This window comes from Pteropus alecto, unplaced genomic scaffold (assembly GCF_000325575.1).
Source record: "Pteropus alecto unplaced genomic scaffold, ASM32557v1 scaffold6, whole genome shotgun sequence".
In the NCBI taxonomy this organism is placed as follows: Eukaryota; Metazoa; Chordata; class Mammalia; order Chiroptera; family Pteropodidae; genus Pteropus; species Pteropus alecto.
This window is the reverse complement of record NW_006437738.1, coordinates 726,470-737,534: the sequence shown is the minus strand read 5'-3', so window position 1 is coordinate 737,534 and position 11,065 is coordinate 726,470. Positions and strand designations below refer to the sequence as shown.

The window sequence follows — 11,065 nt, the reverse complement described above, 5'->3', positions numbered from 1 at the left end:
CTTTTAGGTCCTGAGAATACATCTGGGTAGAAGACAGACAAGGTTCTTGCCCTTGTAGACTTTAGGTTCTAGTGGGGGCAACAGGTAATAAATAAATAAATAACTTTAAGGAGTGGTGAGTGTTCTGAAGAAACCAGGGATGGGGTTAGGAGTGACTTGAGGATTCTATCTCTGAATGTTTAAAAAAGAATTATATATGATTTTCTAGCTTTGAGTTTAGGTTGGGGGATGGCCTTGCCCTTTTGTTATGTTGCATATGTGGATCTGAAAGCACATGTAAAGTATTGATTATCTCCAACCTCTAGGAGATCCAAAGCAAGATTTGGCTTATGAACGTCAGTATGAACAGCAGACCTATCAGGTGATCCCCGAAGTGATCAAAAACTTCATCCAGTATTTCCACAAAACCGTTTCGGATTTGATTGACCAGAAGGTGTATGAGCTGCAGGCCAGTCGTGTCTCCAGCGATGTCATTGACCAAAAAGTGTATGAAATTCAGGACATCTATGAGAACAGGTACGGCCTGCTGGCTGAATTGATCTCTTTCGGGGTCGGACTGACTTAATGATACAACCCCTAAGAAGGGGTGTAGTTTAATTATTTTTCTGTAAAGAGAATGCCTAAGTGGTTTCTGTGGTTCCTTGGGGCTAGGGACATGTTATTTTATTGGACTGTGTATCCCCAGAATTTGTACAAGGCCTAAAATAACATCACTATCAATAATTAGAATAGCAGTTAGTATGTATGATCAGTATAGATCAGGTGATGTCTAGAGTGCTTTTTCTGTGTTTATTAATTTACCTTTCACAGTAACCCCTTGAAGTAGGTACTATTTTCCTCGTTTTACAGATGAGGAAATAAAGCACAGAAAGGACAAATCACATGAAGTGGATGTGCTGAGTTTTGAACCTGCACAGTCTTGACACCAGAGCTTCATTTCTAAACTGTATAACTTCTCAGTGCATAATTGAGTGAGCCAAGCTTTGAGTGGTTGCTTCTGGTCTTGAGGGGACTGCCCTTGTGTAATGGGCGTTAGAACTGAGACAGGTTGGTCCTAGTAGGGATAGTCAAAAAAGACTTTCCCAAGGAGATAGAATTTAAGCAGTATTTGGAAGGATGGGTGAATAAAGCAAGTAGCCACAGGCCTGTTGGATCAGCGAATAAGAGTTAATACCTGACCTGTGTTTCCTTCATTGCCTTTGTCTTTCTGGTTAGAAATGTATAGACCAATGTTGTCCAAGAGAAATAGAGTACTAGTCACTTGCGTGATTCAAAGTTTTTTCATCAGCCACATTTAAAAAAAAAAATACAGAAAATCAGGTGAAATTAATCTTCGTTAATCCATTATGGCTAAATTATTTTCACACATAATTTGTGTTAAACTACTAATGAGCTATTTTACTTTTTCTTTGCACTAAGTCTTGTAAATCCCATATTTTATATTTATAGTGCATCTCAGCTTGTGCACAATAGAAATACTTGATCTCTATTTAGATTTCATAATATTTATAATTGGAGAAGTAGTTGCACATGCACAAGTTGTTCCAAATATAAAATATTTTCCAAAACTTGTAAGTTTTCTAATAACTGAGTTAAGTATTGTTATAATTTTTTAATTTAAATTAAAATTAACTAAAATTAATTCACTGGACAGTGCAGGCAAATACAGTAGTTGAAGTCAAGTATGTGGTTTCCCTAGGAGAATGTATAGTGAGAAGAATTGCTGGCACTTTGGGAAATATGTTCCTTCGGGAGCGTGGGCAGAAAAGTAGGTAGTAAATCAGCAGAGAGGTGTCCCAGGAACCAAAGAGAGAAGAGACTTTTACGTGCTTTAAGAAGGTTGAGGTGAGAAAGGAGTCAGTTGAATTCGGCAACTTATAAGGTACTTGGTACTTAGCAAAGTCAGTTTCAGTGGAGTGATAGAAGCAGGAGCCAGATGACAGAGGAGCAATAAACGGGGGTCGACAAAGGGGAATTGGTTCAGTGTAGAGGACTTATAGGGTTATTGAGACATTTTTGTGTTTTCTGTGATTTGAAGGGGGACTTGAGCATTTCTATGTTGAACTGAAAGTGGAGAAGGGGGAGAGGTGGGGCTTGAGAGTCGGGAAAGTTGAAGTAGCTGCCGAAGGGATCAGGAGAAAGAAAACGAACAAACTTCTTGTAGAGTTTTGAAGTACCTTGGACAGCAGCTATTTGGGTTGGATGCTGTAGGTCAGTTGTGGCATCATACTGCAACAAACCGATTTGCCTCTGTTTGGAGAGGGAAAGGAGGCACAGTGCTCTAGGGAGTGGGAACAGTATTGCTAAGGAAGGGAGGTGGGAATTCTAAAAGGTGGTTCTCAAATCAGGGAACAGCAAGCAGTTAAATATAGCCAAGAGTTTATGATGCAGAGGCAGAAGATGATCCTGAAGAGCTTGGAGGGTGCCTTACTAATATAAAAGGAGCGTTTTACTGTATTAAGAAAGTCGTCTGAGATGGAGTTTATTTGAGGAAAGTTATAGACTTGAAAGGTTCAGGCCCTGGCTCTAGTTCTGTGACATGTTCCCCTTTCTGAGCCTGGGTCCTTGTCTATCAAATGTGAGAGTTACCTCTCTCAGGTCCTTTTTGTTTTGGAGTTCTAGAATTTTTCTGCTTGGTTTTCAGCTGGACGAAGCTGACGGAAAGATTCTTCAAGAATACACCTTGGCCTGAGGCTGAAGCCATTGCTCCACAGGTTGGCAACGGTAGGTGTGAGCTGTGTCATGTGACTGGGGGTCACGGGAAAGCTCAGGATGATCTGTGTCTGTTTTGCTCACCATTTTATTTCCCCAGGTCTTGGTACATAGTAGATCCTTAGTAAATAACTTGTTGGGTGATGGCTGAATAAATGAAGAGGACAGAGATCTCTTACACATGATGAAAGCTGAAATTAAGCTCTTTGTCCTGACTTGTTTTTTGGGGGTCATTATAGTGACCTGTATTTTGGGGGTCATTATAGTGCCTCTGGAATGAGCTCCTTAGCCTCCTCCCACCTTTCACTTTCTGGTGGTGTCTTTTATATATGTTGTAAAGTAGGCGGATCCAACTCCATTCTTTTGCATGTGGATATCCAGTTGTCTCAGCACCGATTTTTGAAAAGACCAGTCTTTCCACATTGGATTGTCTTGGTACTGTTGTCGAAATTGTTTATGATGTAAATGTAAGAGTTTATATCTGGACTTTCAATTTGACTCCATTGATCTCTATATGTCTATTCTTATGCTTGTACTACACACTGTCTCGATTACTGTAGCTTTGCAGTAAGTTTTGAAATCGAGAGGTTTAAGTCCTCCAGCTTTGTTCTTTTTTAAGATTGTTTTGGTTCTTCTGAGTTCCTTGAATTTTCATACAAATTTTAGGATCAGCTTGTCGGTTTCTTCAAAGAAGCCAGCTGGGATTTTAATAGGGATTTCTCTGAATTTGAAGATCACTTTGGGGGAATGAATACTGCCATCTTAACGATATTAAGTCCTCCAGTCCATGGACACAGGATGTCTTACCATTTATTGAGGTCTTAATTTATTTCAACAACGTTTTGTAGTTTTCAGTGTACAAGTCTTCCACTTTTTTTATAGCTAACATTTTTTGAACACTTAGTATCATCCTCATTACTCTGAAATGTTTAGAACTCTGAAAGAAATGTTATTTTTTATGTTGCTCAGAAAATGTGCTCTGTTTAATGTAGAGCCTATGCTATAGAGCCTTCTTGCCTTTAAAGAATGTAATGCGTATATTAAAAACATTAGGAGTCTCATAATATATATTGTTAAGCGGGTAAAGATTCATAGCACTCAGTATAAAAGATTTATAAAAATCTCCCTCTCACTTCTGTTCCCAAATATTGGGTTTCTCTTTCTGGAGCCATCAAGTGTTGTCATTATTTATCCTTCCCACGATACTCTATGCACATATAAGTAAATAGAAATACAGTTGACCCTGAACAATACAGGGGTGCTGACACCCCCATACAGTCAAATCTACATATAACTTTTAACTCCCCCCAAACTTAAGTTGTTTCTTAGTATCCGTTGGGATTGGTTCAAGGAACCCCTGCGAATACCAGAAGGCACAGATGCTCAAGTCCCCTGTATAAAATGGCATAGATCAGTGCCTACAGCCGGCCCTCTGCATCTGCAGACTCCTGACTGCGATTGCAAACAGTATAGGTATTTACTGAAAAAATTCCACGTATGAGTGGATCTATACAGTTCAAACTGTGTTCAAGGACCAGCTGTAACTCTTGTTCCTTTTCTACATGAACTAAATGCCCCTTTCCATTTTTTAATTCCTTATGTTTTGGGAGAGAGTTCTACATCTCAAAGATTCCTAAGACCTCCCCCAGTTTTGATGATTTGCTAGGAGAACTCAGTACTCAATGTATAGTTGTTGTCTCCACTGCCGTGAGGGTTACAATAAAAGGGATACAGAGCAAAAAGTCAGCAAAGGGAAAGGACTCATGCAGTGAAGTCCAGTGGAAACCAGGTTCAGGCTTCCAACAGTTCACTCCCCTGTAGCCATATGGGATCCGCTTAATTCCTCAAGCAAGGAATTCTGACAAAGGTATGAAAAGTCCACCAGAGAAGCTTACTACACACTTGGTGTCCAGGGATTTTATTAGAGGCTGGTCATGTAGGCACACCCTCTGCCTAGCATAGACCAAAATTCCATACTCCCAGAAGGAAAAGCAGGTGTTCAGAGTAAACCATATTGTTTGCACAGTTTAAGCACAGCAGAGCACCCTCATCGGGGTGGTGGAAAGCCTCCTGAAATTTATGTCCTAAGGTGCTAGCCAAAACTCAACTTTACTAGCAGGCCTTTCTAAGGATAGCAGATGTTATCTGTCTGCTATGTTAACTCTTTTCTGCACAGCATCAGCACTCAAAGAGCTTCCTTTTTTCCTTTCCTTTTAATGGTTATATCAACGGTATAAATTCCTTAAAATAGGATTTCTAAGTCAGTGATAACCCATGTATTTGCAGTTATTTATTTATTTATTTATCCATTTGTTCATTCATTCATTCATTTATCTTTTGGGCGAGGCAACCCTTTGTTGACCTCACAGATTGCAAGGACCTCGTCAGCTTACAATCCCTTGTTTTTTATTTTTTACGCCTACAGCACCTGGTCTTCTAGGTGGTCTCCCATCTAAGTACTAACCAGGCCCGACCCTACTTAGCTTCCTAGATCAGACAGGATCGGGCTTGTTCTGGGTAGCATGGCTATAGATAGGTGTATTTGCAGTTTTGATACGTGGCATCATATTGCTTTTCATGGAGCTATTACCATTTATTTTATGTGCTGGTTTATTTAAGTAACTGGATGGCAAAAACCTCTAAATGGTGAATGGAAATGGGTCTGAATGAAATTAAGGTGAGGTTGTACGAGTAAAACGAGAAGTTTATTTTCTTTGTTTAATTATTTAATTTATGGGGTAACATTGGTTAATAACATAAATTTCAGGTGTACAGCTATATAATATGACATCTGTATAGTCTGTTGTGTGCTCACCACCCTAAGTGTAGTCTCTTTTCCTCAAGAAATGACTTTTCTTGTTGCTTGTATTATTGGGGCATAAGCTTTAAAGTTTAGATGTTGTTTAGTCTAATGTCACATTTATCACTTTATTGCCCCCAAAGGGCTAAAAGTGCGAGAAGACCCTAGTTGTTTTGTGGATTACTAAAGCACCCCTCTACCATCTTTTTCAGATGCTGTCTTCCTGATTTTGTACAAAGAATTATACTATAGACACATATATGCCAAAGTCAGTGTGAGTATCTAAATGTTGCTGGCAGTTTTTAAACTTTGTGCCATTTGTCCCTGGAACACAGTCACTAGTTTATATTGGTTCAGTGTCCAAGAATGTTGGCATGTTTTCTTTTAAGAACTAGCAGCAGGATGATTGAAAGTTGGGTGTCTGTTCCAAACAGACTGTAACACTGCATAGCCTGAACATCTTGTTTAATTTCTCCATCCCCAGTTCTCCTGGCCGGGCACTCATCGCCGTGCACCGGATTGCAGGCTGCCAGTGCGTTCCCAGGCACATGCTGCCTCTGCTTGGGACGCCCTTTCTTCTTTTCAGTGCGTTGCCACTGAGCCTCCTTCCCTCTTAAACGTACATAAAACTGTCACTGTGTGCCAGGCACAGTGTTGGGCACTTGGCACACATCTACATGTCTCTAATCCTCGCAGTGATCCTGCAAAGGAGGCAAACTGAGGTGCAAAGTGGTTGCTTTTTCTCAAATTTCCACAGTTAGTAAGTGACAGAACTTGAACCCAGACCTGCCTTATTGTGACACCAGTGTTCTTTCTACCATCTGACCCCAACTTTGGTCACTTTTCGATTCTTCTTTCCTGATTCCTTAATTTCAGACTGTCTGAAGCCTATTAAAATTCTATCTGTACTATTTATATACACCAATGACTTAGAAATTTCTGTCTTTAGCCCCAGTCTTTCCAAATCCAGACTTGTATATTCGACTGCACATCATCTCCACTTGGCTGTCCGATAGTTATCTCAAGTTTAACATGCCCAAAACTGAACTCTTATTTTCTCTCTGAACCTGTTTATCCCATGTTCATTATCTCAATAAACAGTACCACCATTCACTCAGTTACTTGGATTGAAAACCTAGGCGTCATTCTTGACTTTTATTTGACATCCAGGCTTGTGGCAAATCCTGTTTAGCTCTACCTTCAACATACTACTTGAAACCAGCCACTTCTCTCCGCCACCACTGCTGCTACCCTAGTTCAGAACATTATCGTAAAACCATAGTATAGCTGGTTTCACCACTTTCCGTGTTCCTTTTGGTCTGTAGATAAAGATTGAGCAGATGTTTACAACCCCGTAATCTCTGTGCTAGGTACCAAACGGGGCACTTTTCACATACATGATCAGTTTTAAGCCCCTCGAGCAGGTTTTTCATTGAAAGAGCCTTTACTGTATTAGGCACTACATAATCTCATTTCACAGAGAGATTGAATACCTTGTCAGTTAATAAATAGCGGGGCTAAGACTGCAAGGCAGTGTTCTTTCTACTCTATCATAAAGAAATCGTTTATCATGTTGTTCCCCAGCTCAGAAACCTTCAGTGGTTCTCATTTGCCAGCAATATAAAGTCTAGATTGGGGGTTAGCAGCCTTCTATGTAGGGTGCCAGATAGTATTTTAGGCCTTAAGGGCCATGACGATCTCTTGTCTAATCTATTGAACTATGCCTTTCTAGCAACCATAGACAATGAGTGGGCATGGCTGTGTTCGAATTAAACTTTTTATTTACAGAAACAGGTCATGGTGGATTTGCTGACCTTCTGGCCTAGATTCCTAATTGTCACTGAAAGACCTCAGCATTCCTGGCCCAGTGTTGTCTAGCTTAGCGTCGTCTGCTCTTAGTCTCCAATGTTTACGTGCCACAGTTTTACCCCTTTGCCTTTGTTAGTTCTGTTTTTCTTGAAATGCCTTTCCTCTCTCAGCCTTTGGCCTAGTTTTAAATAACTGGTCCAAGCAAGGAGTAACTGTTCCTGTCGTTTTACTGTTTCGCCAGATTGGCATGCCTGTTCTCTAACGTTTGGTTAGGGTTGTTGCCAAAAAACCTGATCATTGTGGTCTGATGTTCAGTGCCCCTTTCAACTGCTGTAGCTCTTACTGTCTTCACTCTCACCTGAGCAGATATAATTCTCACGTGTTTATTTTTAGCCGTCATGGTAGGCTGTGAGTAAAAGTATATTTAAATTAATTATCTATGTCTCGATGTCTCTGCTCTCTTTATAGGGGGGACCTTCCTTGGAGCAGAGGTTTGAATCCTATTACAACTACTGCAATCTCTTCAACTACATTCTCAGTGAGTCTGGGGTTTGACCATGCTGGGGAGGTTATGATGAGGACTGGCAGTGGCCTCCTGTTCCTTTTAGCAGAATTTAATGTGCAGGTGGGAAGGGGAAGAGTCTTGTGATTCATGATCCTTTTGAGAAATTACAAAATGCGTTCTGCAGCCTTGCTGAATGGGCATAGTCATTGCTTCGAGTCTGACTTTTTTATGATTTGCACAGATGCTGATGGTCCTGCCCCCCTTGAACTACCCAACCAGTGGCTCTGGGATATCATCGATGAGTTCATCTATCAGGTATCTAGTCAGCCCTTGGCTTAATTTGAAATAACGGGTCCAAGCAAGGAGTAGCTGTTACCCTTGTTAAAGAGATGTAGGGTATAAAAGCATGCGCATCGCAGTGTGAAATACTGCATGGCAGAGGATTCTTGTGGTTTTCTGAAGAGTCGGTAAGGCCTAAGAGCTCCAGAACTTGGAAGTCAGGAGGGTTGAGCTCTTACCAGGCTCTCACCTGACCTTGAGAGGTCTCTGGCAGGAAGAACACAGGCCTCACAGGCTTTGGGGCCAGGTAGAAGTGGGTTCTAGTCTGGGGTGCTGCCTCATAGCTCTGTAACAGTGACATGCGATTCAAGCTCACTGAGCCTCACTTTCCTACCTGTAAAACAGAAATGTTCTAAATCCTGATTGTGGTAGTGGTTACTTAAACACATGCTAGGTCAGAATAAAACAGCATTTTTATCAGAACCCACCTCAGAGTGCTGTAGCTGAGGCTCCACTGGGAACCGTGCTCGACGTGAAGTACTGCAGCTGTGGGGCCCGGGGGTAGAAGTTCAGGTTCTGTTGTTCACCTTGGACAAATTACTAACCACCTTGTGCTTTTGTTTCTCTAAAACAGGGATTGTTGGAAAGGTTACTGGGGGATTATGTATAAAGTGCTTAGCCCAGTGCCTGTCAGTAGGTGTTTCCTGGTTGTTAGGAAAGTCACTATCATTGTTATCACTACCCTCTTTTAGCCCAGTTTTATTCTTTAAAATAAAACATAGATTAAAAAACAATAATTGAATTTGGAAAAATGTCTGTTTCCCGTGTGTTTTATGGGGACAGTATAGCTCTCACTGGGTATTTCAGGAGAATCGGTTTCTTAATAACAGATGTTGTTTGAGCTCCGTGGATCAAAGAGACTTTGTGACTGCAGAGTGTTAGGATGTAATTGGTGAGCTGCGCAAACCTTTCTTAGGCTCTTTGAGAAGGAGGCTGCCTGCTCAGGGTGAGGCTTCAGTGCCTTTGTGCAGTTCAGGCCACAAACCACTCTGGCCTTATTTGCGCTCTCTGGCTTCTTGGCTTGTGTCAGCCTCTAATTTGACATAATTTTAGAAAGTTTGGCAGTTTCGTTGACTCTCAGCAAGTCAAGAAGGATCATCTGTGCTAAAGTCTTCATCCCTCTTAAGACAATCATAATTACTGGGGTTTAGCTGGTGTTCTTTTCCTAAGGGGCTTAAGGCACTCACAAAGACTTGCCAGTGAGGGCCTGGTGATTCCTCCCAGCCAGGTAGATGCCACATGGGGTGAGTGGCTCTTCCCTGCTACTCTTTTGTTTAGTTTTATTGGTACAAGTAATATATGATTGTGTTAATACTGTTTTAAAAAAATCGTTTTTCCCTCTGAACTGCAGATAAAGTGAACGTCTTCCTTGTCTTTGCAGAGACATCAATTATTATCTAGAAAAAGGCACTACGTTAATGTTTCTCAGGCATTTCCATAAATGTGTACATATAATAATGTCATTTAAAAAATGGTATCCTATGATATTGCGTAATTTGCTATGACAGCATGTCTGTAGAGAGACCTGCCCTGTCCTTTTGTGCTGTGTATGTGATACGGATATGCCACTTCTGGTGGTGAACATTTGGGTTTTCGGTTTTCACTATTACAAACAGCGAATGAGTGAATACCTTTGTATGAATTACACATAGGTATATTTCTAGGGATCACTGGAAGTAGAATTGTTGGTTGAAGGATTTTTAAAAATCAACTTTATAGAGGCATACTAATTTTAAGTGTATAATTGATGAGATTTGACAAGTGTATAACAACCACAATCAAGATACAGACCATTTCAGTCACTTTGAATTTTTAAATAGTAATACAGTGCCCTCCCAAAAGGCTGTTTCAGATTATACTACTACCACCAGCTTTTGAGAGCAAGCTTTTTACACTGGTTGTTATTGATCTAATTTCTGTCCATTTGTTGGGAAAGAAATGGCAATCGCATTTTAATTTACATTCCTCTAATAACTAAAAAGATTGAGCATTTTCCCTGTTAATTAACCAATCTTGGTTTTCTTTGAAGTGATCATCAGTATCCTTTGCCTATTTTTCTATTGAGTTATCTAGTCCTTACTAACTTAAGAGAATTCCTTATATATTCTGGATACTATTCTTTGTTTATTATAAATTTGGGAACTTTTTCTCCTATACTTTTAGAGGAAGATAATATTTTAGAGTTGACGAACAATCTGAGGTCATCTAAGACCTAGAGCCTTTCTAGGTCACTAGATTCCAAACCAAAATCAACCAGGGAGCTTTCAAAAATTCTGATTGAGTAGGTAGGTCTCTTGTGCTATTCTCTGGATGACAGATGGAGCCAGCCCAGTCCTGGTCCCAGATAGAACCACTGCCCCAGACAAATACTGTGGCATGTCCCCTATGTGTTCTTTACACTTAGCCAGGCTCTGTGGTTGGTACAGAGGTGACTTAGACTGGGTTCCTGCTGCAGGTAAATTGATGGTCACCTCTGGTAGGAAAGATGCATGTAACAGATGCCTACCCTGTCTCACCGCGTTCTCAGTCCTGACCCCGGCAAAGCCACATGTGAATAGAGATCTGTCACAAACCACCCGATTCTGGTGGCCAGGTTAACTGCATTGTGAAGCCGAGAGATAACAAGTGATTTTAGGCTGTTTGACTCCAGATCGAACGGTTTTTTCACAGACTACCTCTAATCTTAGAGATTTTTACCTAACTGTGGAACAGCTAACATTCAGTAATGAATAAAACTCACAGCTTAATCAGAGATGCCTCTGAAAAAAAGAAATGGTGTACAAAGAGGTTTGGCGTGAGGAGTAGTAGAGTAGTCTCCCCCTGCCTTTCCCCAGTCCAGAGCTCTGAGCGTCGCTTCATCTTTAGCACTTGGGCTGTCACTGTGGGTTTTATGCCACTGC

At 40.8% G+C, this 11,065-nt stretch overlaps 1 protein-coding gene and 1 pseudogene across 1 annotated transcript in view; one reads left to right on the top strand and one right to left on the bottom strand.

Annotated features, from left to right (window-relative positions):
• Positions 1–11,065, top strand: part of EIF3L (eukaryotic translation initiation factor 3 subunit L) — a 21,109-nt gene that overhangs the window by 1,370 nt on the left and 8,674 nt on the right. The window contains exons 3-7 of the mRNA XM_006914746.2: positions 306–516; positions 2,645–2,724; positions 5,725–5,786; positions 7,790–7,859; positions 8,068–8,141. Of these exons, the coding sequence (XP_006914808.1) occupies positions 306–516; positions 2,645–2,724; positions 5,725–5,786; positions 7,790–7,859; positions 8,068–8,141 (497 nt within the window). The remainder of the gene's footprint in view (positions 1–305; positions 517–2,644; positions 2,725–5,724; positions 5,787–7,789; positions 7,860–8,067; positions 8,142–11,065) is intronic.
• Positions 5,129–5,246, bottom strand: LOC112482022 (annotated as a pseudogene).